Below are 27,111 nucleotides of genomic sequence, written 5' to 3' on the forward strand. Positions count from 1 at the left end.
TTGTGAAGCAAAAGCTTGTGAAGCCTTGGGATGGGGCAGTAAAGATCCGCAGGTGGGCCACCCTGGGGCCTCCAAATGACAAGACCGCCATCCCGCTCTCCCGCCCGCGCTCCGCCCTGCTGTTCACACCACAGCACTGAACCACTCTCTGACCACCGTGCATTTGCCTTCCACTTCTTATCCTTGTTGGTTGTCTGTCTTCTCCATCATGACCTGAGGACCACAGGGTTTCTATCTATCTTCTTTCCCCCGTGTCTTTTGATTGGAGCTTTTAGTCTATTTACATTTAAATTAACTATTGATAGGTGTGCACTTACTGCCATTTTGTTAATTGTTTCTGGTTGTTTTTGTTGTTCTCGGTCCTTTTCCCCTTCTCTTGCTCTGTTCTCTTGTGATCTGATGACTTTAGTGTTCTGTTTGTCTTCCTTTCTCTTTATATTTTTTTGTGTATCTGTTATCAGGTTTTGGTTTGTGGTTGCCATGAGGTTTTTATATAACATCCTATGTATATAATGGTCTATTTTAAGGAGATTGTCGCTCAAGTTTGAGTGTGTTCTAAAAGCGCTACGTTTTTACCCCCCCTTTTGTTTTTGATGTCATATATTTTACATCTTTTTATTTTGTGTATCCTTTAATTCACTATTGTAGGTATAGACAATTTTGCTGCTTTTTCTTTTAACCTTCATACAAACTATGTAGGTAGTTGCTTCACCACCTTTACTGTGCCTTGTTTACTGTGAGATTTTTTTCTTTCAAAATTTTTGTATTTCTTGTTATGGGCTTTTCTGTTTAAAGGAATCCCTTTAACATTTCTTGTCAGGTCGACTTAGTAGTGATGACCTCCTTCAGCTTTTGCTTGCCTGGGAAATGCTTTGTATCTTGTTCTTACCTGTAGCTGCAGAGCCTCGAATGGTGCCTGACAGATGTTTGTTGAATGAATTAATGAGTGTCAAGCCATTTATTAGGTAAAACATATGTACTGAGCACCTACTATGTGCCAGGGACTGTCTGAGGATTCAGTGTGAGGGAGGTTGAGGCAGGAAGTGCAGGATGGGAGCAGGCTGACAATGTGACTGTGAGATGGTAAAGCCTGGAGAGGTGGGTGGGATGCAGATGGTGTCCACTGACTCCAGGATGGGGACATACAGGGGAAGGCTTGGTCGGGAGGAGGGAGCATTTGTTAGTTGTGTGGATGTAACCTGTCATGGGGAGCTCACCCCTTAGTGGGCAGCCTATTCCCTGGCAGGATGGCCTTCAGTCTTGGGGAGTTCTCCCTGAAGCTGGGGTAAAGTCAGCCACAGGTATCCACAGTGTCTGTCAGCTTATGTGCTGGAGGTCATGTCTCTGGAATTGCCCAGGGGGAGGCAAAGCCCTGTCTGAGGATGGTGCACCTTGGTAACCCCTCTCTAGGAGGGAGTTCTGGATGACCACCCCTTGCTGAGGCCCTGGCTTGGTGGACACTGGCAGGAGAGGTCCCCAGAGGGTCCTGGCAGCTTGACTCAACTTCTCTCCTGAGAAACGGGTACAAGGAGGCTGGTGAGTCCACCGGCCCTTGGCTGAGCCACCCCAGGCCACGTGGTTCATTGCGAGCTCAGACCTCTCTCTAGGGCCCCGGACTCACATCTCCGTGGCCTCCTGGACATGGCCTCACTCTTGGATGTGGCACAAACCTCCAGCCTCAACTTGCCCAAAACGGAGCTTGCTTTCCTCCCCCACACCTGTTTCTTCTCTCCTTTGTCTCTCTCTAGCCGGAAATCCAGGTGCCATTCTCCCCTTTTCCTTCACCCTACATGAGGGGAGTCACTGTCTGTGGCATGACTCTGGAGCTGGCTGCCTGGTTCAAATCCTAGCTCCACCATCTATGGGCAGATAACTCAGCCTCTGTGCTTTAGTTTCCTCATCATAAATTGTGCCTAACAGTACTGTCAATCCTGTAGCTTGTTGTGAGGATGAAATGAAAACGTTCTAAGTGCCTTATGGATGTAGCTATCATGTTTTTGGTGCCCACCCATTTACAGAGCACTTTCCCAGTTAACATTCTGTGACATAGGTGTCATGCTAAATCTGTGGTATAAGTGTCAGAACTATTTGACAAACGTGGAAATTGAGGTTCCCACTTATTCAATGCAGTGGAGAGGCTGGAACCGGGAGCGGGGGTCAGACCTGGGTGTGAGTTTAATTAGGTCACTTCCTGTGTGTCTTTGGGAGATGCCCTCTCCCGTCTGAGCCTGTTTCCTGACCTTTAGAGTGAGGATTATAAGCCTTACTTTGCAGGACTCTTACAAACCCACTCCTTTTCCAACTGCATGACCTTTAGCCAGGTTACTCACCTCTCCGTGCCTCAGTTTCCTCGTCCATAAAATGGGAGTGATAACCTTAGCACCTACCTCCTAGAGCTGATGTGAAGGTTAAATGAAACAATGTGTGGAAGTGCTTAGAACAGTGACTAACACGTAATAAAGACTGTATCAGTGTCTGTCATTATTATTAGTTGATAACATTTGCACGTAGGCACAAGATTTCCCATATACTTCCAAGAGGTTCATCTCTGGAGAGTCAGCATCCTTGGATAAGACATCCCCTGGGATTCCTTGTCAGAGATGTGGCGGGGGTGTGTGTTAGAGACCCCTGTGGAGGTAGAGCTTGGTTGTGGGGGCTTCCAACCAGAAAGAACGCTTTTGAGTCCTGGTCGTTTCTCTCACCTACTTCGTGGCCTTGGGCAAGTCATCTCCTCTCTTTTGAGCCTGTTTCACCTTTTGCAAAACACAGCTGGTAATATTGTGAGGTATAAGTTAAGTCAGATACAATGCCTGACAAGAGAAGACCCTTAAGAAATGATCGCAGTGATTCTGATGCCCGGCACAGGGCAAGTAATCCACAACAATTTCCTGGCTGTGTGTGTGAGCGCCGTGTCTTTTAAAATACCAGGGAGGGGTGCTGTTCCTAATGTCCCTTGCTTCCTCTCCCAGCTGCCTCCCCATGCTCTGCCAGCACCCTGCTTTTTCCACAGTTCAAGTCTGGTGGAGGGGTTCCCTGCAGGGAAAGTAGGGGGCACACACAGTCCCAAAGGAAAATGGAACTATGGCCTCTCTCCTTTCCCTGAAATAGGAGAGGAAATCCTCCCTCCCTCTCGGGAACTACTGAGCATTTCCTCTGACTCCAGTTCAAAGCTCCGCAGAGACCTGAATGAATTAAAGATGTAATTAAATTAGGGATCATTCATTATTTGAAGGCTGGGATTCTTTGGCAGGTGGGGTGGTGGAGGAGAGGGGGCGGGGCCATCATTCTGCTTGGGGAGAGGCGTGTGTTTGGCCAATCTGGGGCCCAGGGACCTGGGAGAGAGAGCCGGCCCCCTCTGTATCTGCTCCCACTCAGAAAGGCCCCCCTACAGCCTCAAGATAGTCGGGATGCCCACTATCTCCTTGGACAAGCTTGCACCAAAGCCCTTTCTCTCTCAGCCTCAGTTTTCTCATCTGCAAAATGAGGCAAAGCAAGGAGGGAGGACTGTATTAAACAGCTTTTAAGGTTGCTTTAGGAAGTAAGTTTTTATCTAAGAACTTGGAGATCTTTCCCTTTGAACACCTGCAACACTCTCCTTGCTGGAGGAGTCATTTTGCACCCACCCCAATCCTAGGGAATTTAGTCAAGCATTTCTTTGGCTCAGTTCACTCATCTAAAAGGAAGGGAAACTCAGTGAATGGGTATGACAGGTTCTGTGCTGGCTGCTGGGGATACTGAGATGAGTGTGATACTTCTTACCCTGCAGTGTCCAGTGGGGGAGACAGAGAATCTGGGCCTAGAAGGAGAAAAAGGGGGAAGGAAGGCACTCCAGGTGGGGGGCACAGCATGTGCAAAGGCCTGGCGACATGAGACAGTGTAGGGATGGGGCAAGTGTAACTGGAGCATGGAGTGGGGCAGGTGTGTGCCAAGGAACGAGGCTCCTGGGCCTGGTGTGTGATGGGGAAAGGGGGGGAGGTTAGCACTCTTCTGCATTCCCAGAGGAAAACAAAAATTTTTGAAACTGTCAGATATATGATAGAACTGTCAAGAGTACATGAAACAGCCACGTACCCTGGGAAACGGAAGTCGCGACTCTGTTTGTTCTGTGACAGTGTGAAAACTCACAACCTTTTCATCAAGATGGGTAATAAAAACACAGGAAAACTAGAAGCATTTTTGTTCAAGTCTGCTGAGGACATTACTCCCAGCCTGCCCAGTTTCCGCTCTCCGGCCTGGATTCGTTTATGCATGTCAACGCTTGCCCAGATTTGCAGACATCTCACTCTGCTTTGGTTCCTCAACTTGTCAGCCATCTTCACTGTGGTGTTCTTGGTCACTGTGGATATTTGAAAATGATGTCAAGGGAGAAATTGCTCTCTCTCTCCCTGGAAATCTTTGGCTGGGGCCACCTCTCTCACAATCTCTGTCCTCTGTCTCCTTCTCTCTCTTCATTCCCGCCACGACCTCTTCCCTCAACCTTAGTGAACTGCTGGGAGATGTTTGGGTGGGAATGGACACTGTCCAGGTTGGGGAGAGGCGATGGAGAGGTTCAGCACCACGGACAGAGACACAAGCCAGGAACTATAGGAGGTGATTCTGCAGGCTCATGACAGCTGCTTGGGTTGCCTTGAATGCCAGCTCAGGAGGTCTGGGTGCAGGGATCTGGGTTAGGGGCTGATGACGTCAGAGGAGCTCCCCATGAGTCCAGAGGTGATTTTGCCAATGGAACTTTCTCCTTTTGTTCCCAAGACCCTCAGCCACTGCCCCCTACCCTCACCTGCCCGTTTCATTTCTTCCTTGCTCGGCAGGTCTTGGTTCATGCTCTTTATCCCTCCACCTTCCACTTTCCCTTCTCCATTCCCCAGCCTGCCTGCTCCTGGGCACTCAGTCCCACCACTCAGGCCCTCACTCCTTTCTCATGCAGGAGTTTCTGGCCTGGCAGTCACAGGAGGCTCTGGTGTGGCTCATCTGTATGCATGCTGTGTGACCTTGGGCAAGTGTCACCCCCTCTCACCTGACCTCCTGGCATCAGAAAGGGGTGGTTTGGACTATGTTATTTCTGAGCTTGGAGCCAAGCCCCATGGTCAGCTCCTGACAGCCAGTATCCAGGTAAGGAGAGCCATAGCAAGGGCAGGATGTGTGCTGGTGGCTGCAGGAGTGTGAGGCAGGGGCTCTGAGCGTGTGTATATGTGTGTGTGTGTGCTGGGGAGGGGAGGTGAGGGCGGAGGAAGAACGCAGAGGAGCTGCTGGACCAGAACAGAAGAACCCCTTAGCCTGTATATTTAGCTCATCGAGGTATATAAACAGAAACCTGGAGCCAACCCAACGCTCCCCCCGAGCGTGAGTCATCTGCGCTGCTGCAGCTAAAGTTAGGCTCCAATCACAGGCTCCCTCTCTCTCTCTTTCCTTCTTCATTCTCTGTCCCCTTACTGCCTTCTTGTCTCCTTATCTTTTCTCCCCATCTTTCTCTTCTCCTCTCCTATCTTTCTCCCTAAATCTCTCTCCTCTTGGATGCTCTAAACCCTCTCTCTCCCTGATCTGCCCCTTCCCTCTCTCTCTCCCCCTAGATTTTCCCATCTTCCTTCTCCTCTTTCTTGTTCCTTTCCCTCTTGACTTGTCTTTGACTTGACTATGTCTTTCTCCCTTTTGAGTGCATATGAGAGAGGGTATTTTTGCTTTTGTGTTTGTGTTTCTGTGAACCTAATAACACTCAAGTGGCTGTGCATACTTGAGAGTGAGTGTGAATCTGTGTGAGTTTGTGTCTTGCTGTGAGGTGTATTTAATAAAAATTCTGTTTGGGTGTACGTGTGAGGCTGTCTGTGGTGTTTGTGGGTCTGAGTGTGTACACACAGGAGTGTGGTGATTGTGTGTCAGTGTCTGTGTGTTTTTTCTTCTTTGGGGGGTGCAGCTCTATGCCCGGGAAGTGAAAGCAGTGGAGAACCCTTCCCTAGTTTTTCCCAGAGGTTTGGAGTGTAGGGGAACTGCCAGGCCCCTAAAGACTGGGAGCAGGGTGGCCATAGGCTCCAGACTATCTAGAGAATGGACACAGGCTTGGCTTTTGGGCTCTGTTCCTTTCTGCTGTGTGACCTTGGGCCAGTCTGTTAGCCTCTCTGGTCCTTGCTTCTGCATCTGCCAGAGGAACATGATGACACTGCCCACCTTGCAAGGCTAGAGGTGAGCAGCAAGGGAATTCATGGGTGTAGAGGTGGTGAGGATACGCTGGTCACCGGAACAGGAGACCTTTCCTTTAGGTGTATGCTTTTCTGCCTCAGTGGGCTGGCTCATTCTGCTTCCATAACTATGTATTTATAATTTGATGTTCAACCAGAATTGGAGGCTGGATCCCCCACCACTGGAAGTGTCCCCCTATCTTAATTTGTGGGTGACCATTCTCACCTTTAAGGTGTATCCTGAAAGCTGCTCTCTGCAGGAAGCCTCCTGGGTCTCTGCTGAAGATGTGCCTCTGCATCCCCCATCCCTCTGTGGCCCCTCTCACACCTGCATCATGGTCCGTGTCTCTGCCCTCAATGGAGGGATTCCTGGAAAGATTTTACGAAAGGGACTATGTGTGCCCTGGGGATGGTGTGGGAGAGTGGAAGATGAGAGATAGATGGGAGGGACTGAGATAAAGTGGGGCAGCTTGAGCCCCAGGCTCTGCTCCACTTCACCCAGAGGGAGAAGTGTCTGGGCCCTCAGCTGGGTAGGGGGCCCAGATGTCAGGGGACATTTGCATCAGGGACTAAGGACCTGCTGAGAAAGTGTCAGTCCTCTGGCCCTAGAGCGTGTGGAGACGGATGAGCAATGCTCCCTCCCGGTCTAGACACTACACAATAGCCAGGGTGATCTTTTAGGGTCTGAGTCACATCATGTCCCTTACTACCTCACTTAAAATGACCCCACCATCCTCAGTGTCCATCTGTCTCCCCTGCTTTATTTTTCTCTAGAGGCTGATCATATCTGATGTACTATGTATTTCATATATTCATTTTGTGTATTTTCTGACTTGCCCACTACAGTATAAGCTCTGTGAGGGTAAGGACTTCGTCTTGTTCACTGCTGTACCCCAGGGCCTAGAACTGTGCCTAGCACCTAGCTGGGGCTCAGAGAGGAGCTGCTGAAGAGACAAAGCTGCTCCGTCGCACCTCCTGTGTGATAATCATTCATTCAGCCATTCACTCATTCAGCAAGCCTCTGCCACCTGCTCTATGCCCAGCTCTGCCCTTCTTTGCAGGGGTCCAGTCTGGCAAGGGCAGAACAGAGTGCAAGGCCATCAAGACAGGGTTGGGGTGAGGAGTGAGGGGCCTCTGAGTCGGTCTGGTGTGATGGGCAGAGAAAACTGAGCTGGGCTTGAGGATGGGGAGGCACTCTCTAAGTGGAGACATTTGATTGTGGCTTTTCATACCCTTCCTCCTACCCCCCCAAGACCAAGGCCAAACAGAGGGCAGGACTGGGGACGAGTCTCCAAAATCTAGAGTTGGCACAGGCATAGAGCTAGCCCCAGGCCTCAGGAGCTGGGCTCCATGAGTCTTCCCGGGATGGGGTGGGGGTGATGCCGGTTCCAGTTTTTAAAAAGATGAGAACCTTAAAAGAAAGGAGGAATTTGGCTACCCTGGGAGGCCGAGGAGCTGCTCCCTTGAATATCCATCCTGAGCCACTGTGGGTCCCAAGGTTGCCGGGCAGAAGCCAGCCCGGGCAAGCTTCTCCAGCCCAGGACCCCGCTCCCACCCGCACAGCCCCCAGTCATCCCTCCTTGAGGGCGACATTGAAGGTGGCTTCCTGGAGGCCTGACTGCAGGGGTGCCAGCCTTTGTCCAGCCAAGGATAAAGGGAAGAGTTGCCTGCCCTATTATTCTTTCTGCAAGCAGCAGGAAGGGCAGAGAGCAAAAGGCAGTGAGACTGAGAGCGTGTGTGCCGCCAGTCGCAGACTGCTGGGGAATTAACCAGCCCTGTCCATTTGCCCCCAGTCTGGATTCCTCAAGCCCCAGCCTGGAAGGTTCTAGGGCATTAAAGGCTTCTTTTGGCTGTAAGTCAGGGGCCCCCCACCTGGCAGGAAACTGGGGGTCCTGAGATCTGTCCCCTCTCCCTCTGCCCTTCTCCAGCCAGTTCCTGGGCAGGTGGGAGATGGGTCTCTACTCTCTGTCTCTCTCTCTCACACATACACACACTCTCACACACTCACTCTGGCATAGAATCCTGATTCTGCCGCTCATTAGCTGTGTGACCCTGGGCAATTTACTTAATTTCTCTGGATTCTGGTTCTCCCATCTGTAAAATGAGCTTCATGATCCTGCTCACCTGCTGCCAGGGTTAAGTGGGCGAATAGAGGAGATGGGCACATTTCCGGGGGAGGGAGCCCTGCTCCTTAGCTGGGTGAGACTCTGGACCCCCACCCACCCAGTCAGGGCAGGATTCCTGTGGCTGCAGCGACTCTGGAGGGCTGCCAGTGCCCTCCTGGGCCCCTCTGGCTCTGACCTTTGCTTCCGCCAGCTTAGTCCTGTTGGGGGATGGACTGGCTGGCCTGCCCAGGGCTGGCCTCGTGCACATCAGCTCCGAGGGTGATTCATCCCTTTCTTCACATCCCCACATGGAAAGCCCCACTCTCACAAGGCATCTAGCAACTTTCCTGGGGGCTTGTGGGGAGAGACGACTGGAGCCTCCCTTCTGGGGGCTCCCTCTCCCTGTGACCCCACCTCCTCATCTTCTCTCCTCTCCCTTCACTCTCTACTCTCTTCCCTTCGAAATTTCCAGTTCTCCCTTTCCCAGTCCAGCCACAACCCTCCAGAGGGCTCTGGGTCCACCTTGGCCTCTCTGGATACATCACGTGCCGGCCCCACGACATTTGGGAGGCCCAGTATTTGGCCTATCTTTCCTCGGCACCTGACTCCAAATCCTCTCCCTGTTTCACCCACAGTCAGAATTTCTGGACCTTTCCATCCTTTATCATGTCCTTAAGCCCTGGCACAGGCCTGGTACCCAGTAGATGCCTAATAAAAGCTCTTGGATTGTTGAAGTTCATTTTCTGCCATTGATTTTCTCCTATTCCTAGCTCCTATCCTGGTGGGCTGCTCCCAGGGCCTGGTTCTTAGGCATCCAGGGTAACTCTTGGGCTAAGAGCAGTCCCCCTCTATGCCCCAGGGGACTGTGCTCTTAAGGGGCACAGGGCGGCCAGTGTGAGGGTATCTCAGGCCATCCCCTCCCTGCGCTAGTAGATGGGGTCACTCTGCCAGTTTGGAATCCTAGAAACCTTGATTCGAGTTTTTGAATCTTAGAATCCAGAATCGTACTTAAGAGTACAGAGTCTGGAGCCCGTACCCGGGAATTCAAATACTAGCTCTAATACATATTAGCTGTGTGACCTTGAGCAAGTAACCTGACTTCTCTCTGCCAATGCTTGCTCATCTGTAAAATAGTAGTGACAATTTACAAGCCTGTGGAAAGGATCAAATGCGTTAATATTTGTCAAGGGCTTAGACCAGGGCCTGGCACAGATAAACACTCTGTAAGTGTTTAAGAAATAAATTAGCGTGAATTTTGGGGATATTGGAATCTTTATTTCTGTGCTCTTAGGATCTGGAAAGGACCTCATCTCATGTCCTAGGGCAGGAATCCTGCCCCAGCTTCCTTTAGTCCCAGCTTGCCTGTCCCCATTGACAGATGCTCTCTACCCTTCCAGCCACTAGAATTGCTAGAAAGTTCTCCTAGGGGATGGAGGTGAGTCTGGGCTTCTCTGCCCAGCAGCTGCTGGAGTCAGGAGTGGGGGCCCAACATGGGTTGGGCTTTGTCTCTGGGGGCGGGGATAGGGAGCCTGGCCCAGCTGTCAGGTGGGTGCACTAGGGGATTCCAGGCCGGGGCCCATCTCACCTTCATCCTGGCAGGAGCTTGGCAGGCCCCTGCTCCCAGGGCCTGGCGGGGCCTAATGAGTGTGTGCGGCGGCTGCAGCCTTCTGCAAATACCAGGCACAATATAAATAGCAATAATGAATAAATGAAGCTCCTGCAGCCAGTGAGGGCCTCCAGGATGGACTGCCGCAGCCTTGCTTCTTGTGGAGACCTGGAGTTGCAATCCCATCCCCCAGCAGGTTTGACGGTCACTCCTCATCAACACTTCTTCCATGATCTCTCCATGTCCGCAGAGCCCATCCCTCTGCTTAGCGGTGGGGTGGGCAGAAGAGGGAAGGAGTGGACAACAGGCTTTTGTTGAAGCATAAAGCAGGTTGGACATAAAGCAGGACTTCCTGCCGGTGTGGATACTTCAAGGAGGCTGGGGAGAGGGTGTTAGTCCTGCCGGGACAGGGAAGGGACTAGGGTCATGGAGGGGGGCAAATTTCTCCTTAAATCTGAAAAAGAACTTTAGATGATCAGAGATGCCCAGAGAGCAAAGGAGCTGCCCCAGGAGGTGGTGGGATCTTCGTCACCCCAGGTATGCAAGATGGGGCTGGGCAGTTGCGTGGGAGGCTATAACTGAAAAGACCCAGTCCTGAGAACTCACCATCTGGTGGCTTCTCAGGGTCCCAATCAGCCTTTGAACTTAATGAAAATGTTGCCAGAGGAGAATGGAGAGAAAGCGAGCAGTACTTGGCATCTTCTCCCTGCCTTGCTGCCTGTTGCCTTTCACTGTCCCAGGCCTGGGGCTGTCCAGCTGGGCACTCGGCCGGTCAGGGCACTGGGAGCCTACTTGTGCCACCTTATTCCTACCTCCTTGCCTTTGCATGTGTCTTTTCTCCCTCCTAGATGCCATTTCTCTACCTACCTCCTCTCTTATTTCAGTCCTACAAGCCTTCGAGGCCCAGTGTAAGCCTCTGGCCTTTGATGGGGCCTTCCCTGAGACTCCTGATCTGAAGCCCACTCTGCTCTGAAATAAATCCGTCCCACCCGTGGACACCTTCTGGCCTGTTCCATCCATGCTTCTGAGACCTTGCATAGCCTGGCGTGTGCTCATGTGACCTTGTACTGTGGTCTGGTGACAAAGATTTGCCTTGTCTCCCTGGACAGATTAAAAGATGAATATTTGTTGAACACCTACTATGTGCTGGGCATGGTGCTAAGCCCTTTTTAAACTGTTCTCATTCTGCAAAGTGTGAACTTTTATCTCCATTTCACAGATGTGGAACCTGAGGCTCAGAGACTTCATGGGGCTTGCCCAAGGCTCTCAGTCAGGAAGTGGCTGAGCTGGGATCAGATCTGAGGGTATCTTCCTCCAAAGCTCTGCCCATCTGCCAGACCAAGTAGTCCCAGGGCAGGCCTCAGTATCGATCTCCTTCACAGCCCTAGCCCAGCAGGGTGCCCCTCACATTCTTCAAGGAGATGAGGTGGGGGTGGAGAGCTGAGCTGAGGTTTCTGACCTCGCAGGCTCCTGTGGCCCAGGGGAAGTGGAGAGGCTGGGGCATTTGCAGTTGGAAAAAGAGGCATCTGTTCCACCTGGAGGCTCTCTTGGAAGCCTTCCTGGAGGAGGAAGCTTTTCTGTCAAGCCTTTAGGCTGGGAAGAAGCAGAGTATGGATGAGAAATGGGAGGTTGTCTGGGCTGTGGAGTGACCTTTGGAGCTGAGTTCCAGCCGGGATCCACCGTGTAAGAGCTGATGGTCTTAGATGGGCAGCCCCTCACTGGGGCAGTGAAGGCCTCCCTCCCGCCTTCTCACAGCATCTCAGGGAGAATCCGGAGTGTAATTTGGCCAACCAGGCACCTGGGACTTGGGGGTGGTCAGTAATGGGGTCCCTCCCTTTTTATGCATGACGCAGCCCCCATGTTGAGGGGGTAGGACCCTCCCCCAGGCACGACCCGGGATTTAAAGGAGGTGGCCACAAGGCTGGGGGCTTCCTGCCCTCTGGGGAGAGGTGGGGGCTCACCGGCCGCCGCCGTCAGTCTGTCTGTCGCCTCCACGCCTCCCCCCTACAGCGTCCCGCGCCTGCAGCTTTCCCCGAAGACATTTGGTGTCAGTATAAGGACGGCTTTGCCTCGCACGCGGCGCGGCTCGGTCTCGCCGCCGCCGCACGTCCCCGCACCGCCGGGCGCTCAGGCTCCTCCGCAGCCCCCGCCGCGCGCAGACCCCGCGCCTCGAGCCCGGGGCCGGAGGCGCGAGCCCAGCCGAACCGCGCGAGGGACGCGGCCCCGACCCCGCGCCCCCGCCCCGGGCCGCCGCCCGCGGGGCTCCTCTCCGGGCACTTGCCCGCCGCTCGGTCCCCGCAGTGCCCCCGCCCCCGGCCCCGGCCCCGGCCCCGGAGCGCCGCGCTCCCGCCCGCCTGCCCGCCGCCCGCCGCGCGCGCCAACTCCGGCTCCGTCCGCGGCTCGTCCGCGCCGCCGGCTTCTCGCCGCCCGCCGGAGCCGCGCCGACACTCCCGCCAGCCCGCCGCCTCCTCCCGCCATGGCCCGGGCCCCGGGGCCCGCCGCCCACCGCCCGCCGCCCCTCGCGCCCCAGGGGCTCAGCTGATCCTGAATTGGCGGGGGGCGGCTGGCGGGGCTGCGGGTCCCCCTCAGTTCCCGGCTTCGGAGGGACGCGTCGGCCCGGCGGCTCTAACCTGAACGACCCCCGCTGCCCGGCCAAGTCCATGCCAAGGTAGGTGGGGGTGGGGTGGGGGGAAGGGGAAGGAAGGGAGGGCTCCGCTTCGATGCCAATTTCTTGGCGAGTCGGATTCTTTCTTTATTGAGGCGTTTATTTATTTATTTCTGGGGACAGGTCCCCCCACCCGCTCGTGCCCATCAGGTCGGCCCCCCATCCCATGCCTTCGGGCTAGGTGCCTTGGGAGGAAGGACGGGAAACTTTGACCGGTCCCTTCTCCAAGGCCACGAAAGTTCTCTCGGTGCCAATGCTGAAGCCGGCTGAGCCAGCGCTGCAGAAATTTATTCAACAAGTCAGGCTGCCGGCGGGGGGCCCAGGCTGTCTGTCTGTCCCGCTGCCCCTCCGCTGCTGCGGCTGTGCGGCCAGCGGGACCAGAGCTGGTGTCAGTGTCCAGGGGGCTGAGCTGGGGGTGTTGGCGGAGGGACAGCGGCAGCAGGGAGACTGAATGGGGGAATCCCAGGCAGCGTTTAACTTTCCTCGAGGCCGTGGTGGGAGCCGGCCCCCTCCCTGGTCAGCACCCAGGGGGTCCCCAAGGCCTCCCTGTGTGAAGCCAGGCGGGGTCGGAGCTGGGACTCTCGGGGGTAAAAGGAATCCTCAGCACGTTGGGGCTGGTTATATAATGAGTATTTATGGTGACTGGGTTTTAATTGTACGCTGGGTGGTGTGTGGTGGGATGTAGGGGGCAAGAGGCCTTGGCAGGGGGTGAGAAGGCCTCTCGGGGGAGGTCATGGTGCCTGGGGGAGGGGGCGCTTGGATGGGCCCAGGCTGAGGCGGCAGTCAGCTGCTCTGCTTCTGTCTTTCTTTCCCTTCAGGGTCCTGGGGGCTCCTGAGCGTTGGATGAGATTGGCATCTGGGGAGAACCCTGAGCTGTATTCCAGCCGTGGGAGTCTGTGTTTTGGGGCCAGGTGTGTGCGTGTGTGTCCCTATTAGTGTGTGTGTGTGTGTGTGTGTGTGTGTGTGAGAAAGAGAGAGGAAGCTTGCTTGCGTCTGTGCTGTGCAGTGTGATGGGGTCTGACAGGCCACGTGAGGAGTGTCCTGAGGGCTGGGGTGCTCAGGTTGCCCTGCGCAGGGAGCCGGTCTGTCCTGCTGTCTCTCACTGCCTGGGGGATTTACCCAGCAGATAGCGGCACTGTCTGGGGCTAGGATGCTGTGCCGATGGAGCCGTGGGTCCGTGGTCTAGGCCCCGTGGGAAAGGGGCTGGCTGAGGAGTTCCGCCCTGCTTCCCCACGGTCTCAACCCTCAGGCCTGGCCCATGCCCCTCTTGGATCCATGTCACCCCTCAGCCCAAAGGACTGGCTTTGGAAACTTGTCCACCCTTTAGAACAAACTTTCTGTTCAGGCTCCAGTACCTGGGCCTGGGATGGGGACTGGGCAGGAAGTCTGGAGACCTCCCTGTCTCCTTCCCACCTCTACCGTCCATGCTGAGACCAGAGGCAGGGGATCCAGTGGGTGACAGGGCAGGTGGCACTGAGCAGGACTGATTCTGGGGCTGCAGTCTTGGAGAGGAAGAGGGAAAGAGGAGAACATATGGGGGTGTTGCTGAGCTGGCTGACACTAAACACCCTCCCTCCCAACACGCACCCCGGGCCGGGTCACCACGCCATGACTGCTGCACTCCCTTCCTGGCTGCTCAGAGCTGCCCAGGCCTGTCTCTGGAGCACCTGAGGGATAGCTTGGGGGAGGGGCTACCAGCCTGCCTGAAGGTCCCTCCCAGTTTCTTTGACCAAGGTTCTCCACCCCCTTCCCCCCACCCCATTCCAGGCGCTTCTGAGAGGGCATCTCCTAGGCCCACCAGGGGGCACCAAGCAGCAGTTTCCAAGTCCCTGTGCCCTGACTCCCCTTGACCTTGGGTGGGGAGGTGGGAGCAGAGAAGCCCTCCTCTCCCACTCTCTGTCGTTGGCTCCGGACAGACAGCTTGCTCCTCGTGAGCTCGCAGCCAAGCTGGAAGCAGTTGCAGAGACTGGCTTGACTGCAGCCTCCCTGTGGTCCTGGACCCAGAGCCACATCCTGAACCCGCCAGGGGGTCGCCTCCGACTCTCCTCCTGTTGTCCCCCTCCACCGCTCTCTCTACCACCCTCACCCTGTGCCCCTAGTGGGGCTCCCCAGGGCCTCAGCACCCCCACCCAGGAAAGTCTGTTTGTGGGCATCGCTCTGTCCCTCCCCCACCCTCGAGAGGCTCCCACCCCCAGCAGCTTCTGAACGCTTTCCAAGGTAACAAAACAGGTTCTTGTGGGGCTCCTTGATTTGCGGCTGTCTCCCCCTCAGCTGCTCTGTTCTCTGGGTGCCCAGCTCCGGTTCAGGGTGCTCGGAAACTACGGCTGGAAAGAGAGGCTGGTGGGCTGGGTGGGGGCTGCAGGGAGACCCCGTGGGCTGCAGAGGGAGCAACACCCTCCTCCCCTCTCCTCCACCTCCTCTTCTCTCCTGGCTCCCAGCTTCCTTTCTTGTCCTCCTTCCCTCTTGCTCCTTTCTGACCCCTTCCTTCCCTCTTGTTCTTTTCTGCAGAATGTTTTCTTCCCGCACGTTACCAAGATGTGCTCTTGCCTTGTGTCCTCAACCCCTGTGCTTCTAGGAGTCCTCCCGCTGGGCTGGGGGCTCTCAGATAGCCCAGGGAGCCAGGAGCATGGTCTGTGAGTCCATGCTCCGTCATCCGTGGTCTGCGGGTCTCTGCGAACGTGTGAGTGTGGGTCTTTGAGTCTGTAGGTCCATGGGTGCGTGGATCTGCGGATCTGTAGGTGTCTGTGAGCCTGTGAGTTTGTGGATGCAGGATCCTTGGGTCTGTAGGTTCGTGGGTCTGTGGATCCTGATATCCAGGAAGGTGTGGGCCGAATCTCTCCCCCTCATGGCTGCCATCTAAGGAGGGAAGAAAACAGATCTGATTTCCTTCTCTCTCTTTCTCTCCTATATTTATTAAGCACCTATTATGTGCCAAGCCCCGTTCTGGTCACTAGGGAACATAGCCATGAAGAGAAGGGAACAGACAAAGCCTGCCTTCTTGGAGCTTCTGTGCCCCTGGGAGGGGCCTGGGGCATCCCCCATGCCAGGTGCCAGGTGGGCACACAGCCATAAGGCCTGATTTCCTTGTGTGCTCTCAGAAAGGAGAACCAGGGCTATGTTGACAGGGGGGAGGGGGTACAGATCATGGAAGGCTCTGAAAGCACTAGGTGTTTGGATGCCCTTGGAGCAAGTGCTGGGCTCCTGGGGCTCCTTGAGCAGGAGAGGATGAGAGGGAAATGGTTTCTCCAGGGTGGAGATCACCGTCTTTCGGGGCTGAGGTCAGCACTGACCTGGCCCTGCCTTGCAGACCTTCTCCCTTTGTCTGGGAGGCCCTCCCGCTGCCAGCTCCCCCTTTCCTGCATCCTGACGATGCTTTTTGAGAAGGGCATCAGGGTTTTCCCTTTTCTTACCTCTGACCACCGGCCCTGAGGAGCTGCCAGGACTGCGTTCCACTTGCTGTTGGTCCAGGACTCAGCCCTCTTCCCGGGGGTCACCCAGCTTTCGTCCCGGCCGGGAGAACATGAGCCACCCAGGATGACAGGCATGGCCCTGAGGGGCAAGGCACTTAGCATCACGGGAGCAGCAGCTTCTCGTAAAACTGGGATAATAACTTCCACCTTACAGGATTTTTGTGAGACTTAGAAATGTCTGCACAGTGCCTGACATGGGGCCTGGTGCAGTGAGGCTGTTTTTCTTCCATTAAGGTTCTTTCCCAATCGTTTTCCCCATTTGCCTTCCCTTTTGTGAAGCAGAGAAAGCAGCGTGTTCTGCATTTGATACAAGAGGAAATGAGGCTTGGGGAGAGGATGCGATGCAGAGAGGGAGGAGTTGGGACTTGAATCCGGGCCCCGAGACTCCGGAGCCAGTGCTCTTTCTGCCAGAGTGTCTCCCTTCCATCAGGGGCCACATTCATCCTGATTTGTTAGCTGAGGACCCAAGGCCCTAATTACTGCAGAGTGAGTGAAAGATGATCAGCAGAGTCACCTGCTGGGAAGCGCTCAAATACACAACCTCACTTGCTGGTACTTGTCATAAGGCCGAGAGCTGACAAGCAAATGGCAATGCCTCGTGATGACAGGACAGGTACTGGGGGTGGAGAGTGGGCTGCAACCCTCTGACGACAGCCCAGCCTGGGCAGCCCTTTAACTGGTGACCTGGATTTGGACCTCCCAGATCCAAATCCCGGCTCTTTGACTGAGTAGCTCTTGGCCTGGGGAAAATCCCTTAACCTCTCTGTGCCTCAGTTTCTTCACCTTTACGTTGGAGAGAGCAAAAGTGCTTACTTCATTGGGTGGGATGAGGTGCCCAGCACGTAGTAAGTGCTCAACAAATAATGTTGGCTATGATTCTTGTTCACCGTCATCAGAGGGGTTGCTGATCCAGTACGTTGCACACTGCAAAGCTGGGAGGGCTAGCTGTTGATTTTGGTGACAGAACCAAGGTGACTGCAATAGGTGGGCAGGCTTGACTGGTCAAACCAGAGCAAGTTTTGTGTCAAGTCCTTCACTTAGAGGCCAGATTTTAGCCATTCCTCTTTAGGCTAGAGGAACCTTGACTTGACTGCAACTCCTCCGAAGATGATCTGAGGAGACCAGTGGACCACATGCCCCATAGTTGCTACAGTGACTGGGTTGCCAGCTAGGCTCTGGGGCTCCTAGGCTGCATCAACAGAGTTCTCTCTCTGCCCCTGCAGAATCAGGCAGGGACCTGTCTGCTCTACTCTGAGTGACTTGGTGCAAACCTCATCCAGCCCTTGCAGAGGGAAGTAGAAAAACTCGAGTGTGATTGGGGAGAGGTCCCAAGGAACAGATGATCTGGAAATCCTCACCAAAGGAATAGATGAGGGAGCTGTTGACAAGAGGCCTGGGGCAGATAGGCTTGGGGGTGGGCGGGCCACTGTCACACATCTGCAGGGCTGTCATGCGGAAGAGGGAGCGACAGAGAGTTCCAGGGGCTCTGAGATGCCGGCTGGAAGATTCTGGGAGACAGGTTTCCGGCAGCCTCATCAAGATTTTTCTACAGGCCACCAGATGCAGGCTCTGTATTGGTGGGTGTATGTGTGTATGTGTGTGTGTGTGTGTGAGTGGGTGTTGTGTGTGTGTGATAATGAGTGTGTGAAGTGTGTGAGTGCATGTCTGTGTGAGTAAATGTTGTATGCGTCTTTGTGTGTCATTGTGTGTCTGCGTGTGGGTTTGTGTATATCTGTGAGTGTGACAGTGTGTGAGATGTAGTTCTCTGCTACTGGATATTATGTGAATGTCTGATTGTGCGTATGTGTCTCTGTGTGTGATTGTGTTTGTGAGTGTGCGTGTGTGCAGCTGTGATGTTTGTGCTGGTGAATGCGTGTGGTGATGAATTAGGCTACTTCAGAGGTCCCATTCTTTTCCCTTTGCAAAGATCTGGAGCCCATAGAGTCTAAAATCAGACACTGTGTTTCTGGGCCACCTAAGTTTCAGGGTTCTGGAATTCCGTAGCTGATGGCACTGACAAGCATGGGAGACCATCGCGGGCTTATTGTGCGCTGTTCCCGGGTCTGATGGTGTGGTCAGGGGCTTGTGAGTGTTACCCCAGTTCATCTTCCCAGCAGCCTTGCTGCAGAGCAGCCGTCACCCTCATTTTATCGACAGGGTATCCAAGGTCCCTGCCAGGCTGAGTCGTGTTGCTAAGGCGGGTTGGTGTCAGAGCCGGACTCCGACACAGGTCTCGGCTTACAGTGCCAGTGCCCTGAAACACACACTCTAGAGTCTAAGGGACCTGTCATTAATATCTTGGGCCTCTAACAGGCTGGGCGATTCTAAAGTATTCTGATTCTGAGATTCCTGGATTCTAGAATTCCCAGAATGAGTTTGTTGTTTGTTCTTCAAGCGATGACATTAGCTGATGTGTGGTTGTTGACACAGGGATAAACAAGTTGCTTGCCCATGTTCCCACACACACACACACACACACACACGGCCTGGAGTGACCAGGCCAGACCTCAGGTCTTTCTCCACCAGGACTCCGAGCTCTGCAGACACAAGGCTCCCCAACAGCACACTGTGAAGGCTGTGGAGTGCCAGCTGGGAGACGCCAGGCGGCAGGTTTCCCCATAGACTTGGGAAGACTTGGAGGATTTCTGCCCATACTGGGGGGGTCTTGGCTGGACCAGTGGCTCTATCTGCACTGCCTGCTGACTCGGCTGGGAGGGAAGGACTTGTTCCAGGGCACCTTCCCCTGTCCCAGGGTGGTGCCTGAGATGGTTCAGTGCTTGGGCTCAGGGGTGGCTGACCTGGACTGGGACCTTTACTCTGCCCTCTCCTAGTTGGGCGACCTTGGGCACTGCTGGACTTCCCTGTCCTCAGTCTCCTCCTCCACAAAGTAGGAAAGAGCATGGACTGTAGATCATGGGACTGTGCGGCAGTCAACATAAACACTGACTGGCACAGGGTCAGACTCAGTCAGAGCCTCTGTAATGCTGTGCTGATGGTGGTGATGGTGATGGCGGTGGTGGTCATGATGGTGTTGGTGTCGGTTGTTGGTGATGGTGGTGGTCGGTGATGATAGCAAATAGGGCTGGGGTGGCAGCCCCTGGGGATGGCGCAACCGGCCCCATGCATGCTTGGACATTCACTTTCATGGGTCCTAGGGAGCCCTTCCATCCACATCACATTGCCTCTTCACAGGGGCTTGCAGAGACAGGTAGGAGGAGGGCTGAGCTTTACAGAGAACCGAGGTTTCAAGGGGGCAGTGGAGTCAGGACTGGGGGGTATGTTCTAGACGCAGTGGGGTCCTGCTCCTGAACCTGTTCGTGGAGGCCAGTCCAGTTACGGCATCCCCGCCTGGGGGGCCACCCTCGGAGCGCCTGGAGGGAGGAGGCTCCAGCTGTGGGGGCAGCTCAGACTCTGACGCCAGATGAACCTGAGTTTGAATCCACCAATGCTGCCACCTAAAGCAAGTCCTCTTGTCTCTCTGAGGCTCCATCTGCAGACAAGTTGGAGCCCAGGGGGCCCAGTTGCCTTCTCTCCAAGAGCTTTCAGCCATGGGTGGACAGGAAGTGGGCTGCAGGCACAGAGCAGAGGGAATTGGGGATGGGGATGGGGAGCAGGTCAGAGGGAGGTGGTCTGGGTGGGCACTGGGGAGTGAGCTGGTGGCCTTGCCAGTCATGGTCTCTAAGAGCCCCACAGAGTGGGGGAAAGGTGTGAGAACAAAGGAGAGCAGCACAGTGCGACAGCATTAAACAGGGCCAAGTGAGGCGAAGGGAAAGTCAACACAAAGCAGACGGAGCTGAGCGCGAGGAGAGGAGGTGGCTGTGTGTGGTCCCCGAGGCCTTGGCAGCACTGTCCACCCATGCAGTTGCAGTTTTGGCCGTGTTGGGCGGGGTGGCATCAGGCCGATGCAAGGCCAGGCTCTTGCCTCTAAAATATATCCAAATCCACTCCTTTCTTTTTCACCTCCACCAGCATCCCAGGCCAGCCCAGCCCATCTTCCTGGTCTCCCTCTGGCCCTCCGTGCTCCACGCCTGTCCCTCCACCCACTCCCCCTTCAGCTTATAGAGGGATGGCTTAGAAACACAGACCAGAACACACCACTCCCTGCATCAAAACCCTTCTGTGGCTTCCTGTTGCACCTGGAATAAAACCCGAGCTCCTTCCTTGGGCTAACGACAGGCCCTGCCAAACTCTCCAATTTTGCCCCCTGTGCAGCCACACTGGCCTCATTTCTGTTCCTTACATGTACCGAGTGTTTGCACATGCTGTTCCTGGTACCTGGAGATTCTCATCGTTTTTATCTTAAATGTCTTTCTTTAGAGAGGGCAAGGTCGGTTCTCTCCACTCCCACCTTTCTCCCTTGTTTATTTACTTCCCAACACTTTTTATTTATTCAACAAATATTTATTGAGCACCTGGTGTGTTCCAGGCACTGTTCCAGGTGCTGGGGGACATAGCAGTGAATGAGACAGACCACAGTCCCTGCTCTCTTACAGCCTTCTTTTAGGTCAGGAGACAGACACTAAATCATAAATATATAAATACATAAATTCTACAGTATGCTTGGTGATGTTAAAAGCTGTGGAAATCCAGAGAGAAAAATTAATTGACCCATGTGCCTCCCTCCTTTTCTGGAGTGTCGGCTGAATGAGGGCTGGTGCCAAGTCTTATTAATCACCAGAAGAACCCCAGATCGTGCACAGTGCCTGCACATAGTAGGTGCTCAGGAAATGAGCCACATTGTTGGCCAGATTAATGAATTGTCAGGGCCTGGGAGAACGGGGGATGGGAGTTGTGGGGAGCGTGTTCCAGGGAGAGGAGACAGTATAAGCAGAGGCCTGGAGGAGGCAGCTGGCATTCTGCGACCTGAAGAGGTCTAGTTTGGCAGGAGTGAGGGGCCAGGGCAGGGAGTGGCAGACTCTGAGGCTGGCACGGTGGTGAGCAGACCTGCAGCCACCTCGGGGAGGATGTTTTTCCGCCCAGTGGTTAACACGTGGCGGTTCGAGGTGCCTGGGAGCTTATGTAAGGCCCATGGCTGTTTTTCTGGAACCGAGCGCAAAGCCCTGAGCTCAAGAGAAAACTCTGCCTCGCTGACCAGCCGGGCGAAGTGGCAGGAGGCGCCAGCTCCCGCCTGTTGCCTCCAGGAGCCAGAGAAGTGTCCAAACGTATCAGCTCCAGGCGGCTCAGCCCATAGCTCAGAAGTCACGGGCAGCAGCCGGGTGGGTGCCAGGGATTTGGGCCTCATCTCTGACTCCCACTGCCCAGCCTGGCACTACTGGGGTGCCAGGGCCCAGGAGACCCCGGTGGGTGAGGGTGCAGGGATTGGTAGCCTCTTGGGTGAGGTGGTGAGGGGCAGGCCCTGAGGAGTAGGGCTGGCTGTGGAGGGGGTTGAGCGACCACAGTCAGTCATCCCCGAGTCAGAATGGCTGGCGCGGGCTTCTGGCCCTAGACTTGCCCTAGTTCAGTGTGTAGCCTTGGCAGCCTCCTCTCTTCTCAGTTTCCCCATCTGCTAAATGGGCATAATAATGTTGTTTCTGGGGTTGTAGTGAGCATTAGATGAGACGAGGATGTGGAAGTATCTCTGAGTTGAACTCAGGACCAGCTACGTGATTTGCAGGGCCCAGTGCAAAGTGAGAATGTGGGCCTCTTGATCAAAAAGTACTAAGAATTTCAAGTTGGTGACAGCAGAGCACTAAACCAAGCACAGGGCCCTTCTAAGTACAGGGCCGTGGGCGGTTGCCCAGGCGACACACCCAGGAAGCCAGCCCCGATGGAGTTCTGTCTCTGCTGTTCCCTGGCTGTGTGTCCGTCCTGTCCCTTCTCTGAGCCATCCGTTTCTCCAATGGTAAAGCAAAAAGATTGCTGTGTGTTAGGTCTCTGGGTTCTCAGCTTTGTGAAGCAGTGAGTCGGGTGGGGGGGGTTCCCTGGGTTCAACTGTAGGCCTTGGCTTAGGTCTCACTTCCTCAGGGAAGCCTGCCCTGATTCCCTCCTGGCTTGCCCAGGTCCCCTGGTATCTGGTCCCAGAGTACCTCAGTCTCTCCTTTGTAACACATGTCATCCTGGCAGTAATGTCTGTTACAATAACTTTCAGGTTTTTCCTGCAAATTTTCTTTACCTTCACACAGTGAACAGTCAACTCTAGTCTCATTAAAAATCAAAAAGTAACAACAACAATTACTATCACAGCTACATTCTAAGAAGGTTTTATTCTCCCCCCTTTCATCTCTCCAAACTGAGGCTCAGCAAGGTTACCAGACTTGCCCCAAGACCACCAACCTGGAAGTGGGTTCCGGCTCGGTTGCATCGCCTCTTTCCTAGTCATCTCGGCCAGAGTGAGGGCGAGGGGCCGGGGGGCTGGAGCTGGGCTGTCTGAGCCGTGCTGCCTTACCGGGGAGGCGGATCGGGGCCTGGATGCCAGGCCTGCCCCCGCCAAGTGCTGCCTCTTTTTCTTCCGCAGGGCTCCCTGCTTAGCGCAGACGACATGGCCGAGAGCTCCCCGCCGCCATCCTCGCCTGCTGCAGCCCCGGCCGCTGAGCCAGGAGTCACGGAGCAGCCAGGGCCCCGCAGCCCCGCTCCTTCCCCTCCCGGCCCGGAGGAGCCCCTGGATGGAGCCGGTCCGGACGTCCCGCACCCGGACCTGGCGCCTGTTGCCTTCTTCTGCCTGCGACAGACCACCAGCCCGCGGAACTGGTGCATCAAGATGGTGTGTAACCCATATCCTTTGTGCGGCCTGCGGGGGCTGGGCCCTGCCCAGGGCCGCTGTTCCCTGGGGCCTTGTCTGCCACACCTTCCTCTGGCCAGGAGGCCCGAGGCCTGGTGGCCGTGAGCCAGCTCAGGCAGGGGGTCCGGGGAGACCTCCGGCCACGGGGCTCGGACTGCTGAGGACCTGGTGTCCTGCTGATGTGAATGTTCTGGAAGTTGCTGATGACTGTGGGGGTCATGCAGCGCCTGGCTGGTTCAGGAAGTCCTCAAGTGTGAGCCCCAGGTCTGTGCCCGGACTGCAGGTGCAGAGTTAAGTCAGACCCTGGCCTGTGGACAAGCTCGTAGTGACTGATGGTGACCACAGGGGTGATGAGAGCCTGATGGGGGACTTGTGGGCACAGACCCGGGGGAAGGGAGCTGACCCCAGCCTGCAAGGCGAGGTTCCACCCACCTCTTACTCCCTCTGTTGTGCCTCCGACGGGGGCTGGAAGGCGGCAGGGAGCAGCCTCCTCACAGATTCACAGATCTTCCTGCCTCCATGGCTGCCTGGGGTTGGCTTCCGCCACCCCCTGCTCAAGCCCCTTCATTTCCCATTGCCCCGAGATCCTGCCTCTATTTCTCTTGCTCTGCTTCCCCTGTGCTCTTCCAGGCCTCAGGGCCTTCTCAGTTGCTCTTCCCTTTGAAATGCTTTCCCTTTCCTGGCCGCATCCTTTGTTGCATCCTTCAAGTCACATCTTAAGTGTCACCTCCTCAGGACAGCCCTCTGTGATTCCTCCTCAGCCTCTCCATTTGTTGTCACTATCTAGTGTGGGATTCTGAATCTAACATTTCCCTCCTTCAGGGTGCTGTCAGGTGACCAGGACACAGACTGAGCCTGTCTTGCTCACTGTGGGACCCCAGCACCCAGCACAGTGGCTGGCGCACCATGGATGCTCCCTTAGCGTTCCCTGGGGGCATATCAGCAGTGTCTTTGCTGGGTCTCCAATAATGACTGGAGCAGAGGCTCATTCATGGGATATGCAGGCGGGGCTTTAGGGTGTGGGGGGCTGCCTTTGATCAGGTGCTGGGGCTCCAGGATTCTTCCCTGGCCAGAAACCTCCCTCCCCCGACTCCTCCCTGGGAGGGGGCAGTGTTTAACCTGGGGCTCCACAGTGGGGGCACGGTTGGCACTTTGAGTGTAACGTTGTTTTGTGGTCTGTGCTATCTGGCACATTACAGGATGTTTGGTGCCTAAATATTGGTAGGTAGTGGCCCTCAGTCACTGTGACAGCCAAAAATGACCCTTCACATTTGCAGATGTTGCAGGATTTTGCTCCCCCTCAAGACCCCAAAGGCACGGTGGACATGTCGGCTTCAGGGTCAGGCCAGCAGGCCCGGGGTGACGGGGAGGGGCAGGGGGGCAGGGCTGTGTGGGAGCTCTGTCCCAGACAGATGTCGTGAGCACGAGTGTCCCTGCTGCGGAGGGGCCCTGGCTCAGAGCCAGCTGCCCTTTGAAGCTTGGTGCTCCCTGACTCAGTTGCTCACCCAGCACAGAGGTAGGCCCTGAGTCACCGCCTGACTCACTGGAGAGCCAGAGGGCTGCTGGGACTGTCCCTGAGCTGGTGAGCCAGGCTGGGAATAGTGGGCACACCCACATGTCAGCAGCACTCCCTGCCTGGCCCAGGCTGTGAGCGTGCCCTGGCAGCGGGCTTTCCGCTGGGGGGACTCTGGGTCTGAAACGTCAAGGGATCAGTTGTGCTGTTTGACTCATGAGTAGGTGATGTATAGAAAGCACTGGGGACCTGAGGGAGACAGATCTACGGGCTGGTTCTGCCTTTTATTTGCTGTGTGACCATAAGCCAGTTTCTCAACCTCTCTGAGTCCCAGTTTTGCCACCTGTCACATGAGGATGATGTTACCCATTTCACAGGATTGCACTGAAGACCACAGCAGTGCATAATACACACGTGAAAATGGATCTTTGTAGATTAGAGAAACTGCATATGTGTGGTTATCACTTTAAAAAAATATTTATTTTTGTTTTGTTTTAGGGGGAGAGGTAATTAGGCTTATTTATTTGCTTATTTATTTTAATGGAGGTACTGGGGACTGAACCCAGGGCCTCGCGCATGCTAAGCATGTGCTCCACCCCTGAGCTGTACCCTCGCTACCGTGATCATCACTCTTACTACCCGAAGTCCGAAAGGTGAACAGGGCCCTCACATACAGCTGATGAAACCCTGCACATGGTAGATTCGATAAGACATTGGGCATCAAGTCTTTTAGGTAGAACATAATGTCTTCAGAGGACATTGTTTCTGGGGAAAATCAGATTCAATCTCTGTTATTTAGGTAAATTTGTGCCAGTTATGCTGCTAGTAGCCACGCGCTCCTCTGTGCAGTCATCGCTAACCGATCACAGCGCCCTCCAGCAGGGCATTCTGGCAGCATGACTAATTAGGTGGAAACCTATTTTCCATCCTAGATTAGACTTTGAGAGCCTTTCTTAGGAGCGTAACCAGCTGCATGTGGGAGAAGGGCCAGTGGTGGGTTGTACTCGCTCTGGTTTCCCTTCCCTGAGCCTTAGTTTTCTCATCTCTACAATGGGATAATTAAAGATGATTAGAGATGATTCCTGCAAAGCACCCAGCTGTGTGCCCAGCACAGAAGAGGGCTCAGGGCTGATAACAGCAAGAGCTGGCACTTACTGTGCCCAGAATGCTTTACCTGCATTATCACCTTTTAACCCTTATAACCACCCCAAGAGGTAGGTGCTGTCAGAGCCCCATTTTATGCAGGAGGAAAGTGAGGCTCAGAGAGGTTGAGTAACTTTTTTCCAGGTTGTGCAGCCAGGATATGGTAAAGCTGGCATGAAAACCTCAATTTCTCTGAATCCCCAGGCTTAGCTTTTATCCAGGACACCGCTACCACCTGCGGAGCCTGGAGACACCAGCTCTCCACACTCCACCAGAGCAGGGAGGTTTGCTTCTCAGTTCCAGGTGACTGGATAAAGGTCTTCCTGGGTTCCAGCATCTACGTTCAGCAGGCACCTCACTGCATCCTGCCAGAGGCCACCCCCTTGAGGACTTTGCAGCCCCCTTCCCTCCCGGCATGCTCCTGGCTGCTGCCTCCCCCGCTCCAGCCAGCGCTGAGCCAGCGCTTCTGCTGCGGTGCGAACCAGCCATGCATGGTGGGAAGCCAGTCGGCTGTGAAGGCTGCCTCTCTGCTGGGCAGGGGGAGGGTGCCAGCCTGAGCTGGGAGGCAGGAGACGCCAGTTGCCAGTGACCTTGGACAAGTCACTTCCCCTCCTTGCCCTCAGTCTCCCTGTCTGTAGGATGGGGAGAGCTGGGCAGTGAGATCAGGAAGGGGCTGCCTGGGGCGCCCATTCCCCTGCTGCCCTTGTCAGGAAGCATCTCAGTGGTGTCCGCAGGGACTGGGCGCTGCGCTCCTTATGGGCAGGCTCACTCTGTGCCTTCATGGCTGTGGTCCTGGTTCTCATCTGCCCCCCTGTCCCACTTCTGCTTGCTTCTGGCCTCCTGCCTGGCTCTGCCTTCTGCTGCTAGGGCTGGTGTCTGTGGGTGCTCATGCTTCGAAGTCCGCCTGGCTGAGACCCCCGCCTTGTGGACCCTCTGACGTGGGTTCTCACTGGGCAGGAAGAGGGCAGAGCCCACCATCTCATCATAGCCCTGCGGTTCCAAGCCTTGTGCTGTTTGTTGTGAGGGTTCAGTGTGTTTGCTGAGGGAGTGAACGGGCTTTCATTCATCCATCCTGCGCTCACCCGCTCATGAGATCATTCGGCAAGCCTTTACCGAATGCGCACCGTGTACCAGGCACGTGCAGGGAAAGGTCACTCTGGCTTCCTTGGAGAGATGGCAGCCTGAAGACCATCCGGAGAGCGGACCTGTGGGATGGTGGCAAGGGATGATGGTGGCCCAGGGTGCTGGTGGGGCCTGGAGAGGAGGGTCCGAGTGGAGGGGTGGCTGCTTTGGGGTTGGTGTTGGAAGGACTCAGAGGTGACTCTAGGGACTGTGGCCTGGTTGAGCGTGAATGATAGCCTGCTCCTGGCTTCTTGGCTGAGAGGCCTTTGTCTTTGCTGAGGCTCTGTTTGCTCATCTGCAAAATGGAAGCCTCAGCGACCCCTAGTTGGGAATGTGGGAATGTCAGGGGGTCCAGTGAGAATTCTAGGGCAAGCACTGACCAGGCAAACTGTGAAGTGCCGAGCGGCAGCACCGGGGCTGATGATGGCACTGGCAGGGGACCACCTGGGGTAGCTCGGGTGCCCTGGTTCAGAACAAGGGTCCGGAAGGCCAGCAGGCAGCTGAGCCCCGCGTCTTTGATGATGGTCGGAGGAGCCTGTGGGCCGGGCTGCCAGGGAGAGGGGGGGGAATGTGCTAATTCCTGGGAGTGGGGCTGCCTG

At 55.2% G+C, this 27,111-nt stretch overlaps 1 protein-coding gene across 1 annotated transcript in view; it reads left to right on the forward strand.

Moving 5' to 3' along the window:
- Positions 1-27,111, forward strand: part of CACNA1I (calcium voltage-gated channel subunit alpha1 I) — a 126,668-nt gene that overhangs the window by 7,173 nt on the left and 92,384 nt on the right. Inside the window, exon 3 of the mRNA XM_072973559.1 lies at positions 22,471-22,727. Within this exon, the coding sequence (XP_072829660.1) occupies positions 22,471-22,727 (257 nt within the window). The remainder of the gene's footprint in view (positions 1-22,470; positions 22,728-27,111) is intronic.

The sequence above is a fragment of the Vicugna pacos genome, chromosome 12, assembly GCF_048564905.1.
Source record: "Vicugna pacos chromosome 12, VicPac4, whole genome shotgun sequence".
Classification (NCBI taxonomy): domain Eukaryota; kingdom Metazoa; phylum Chordata; class Mammalia; order Artiodactyla; family Camelidae; genus Vicugna; species Vicugna pacos.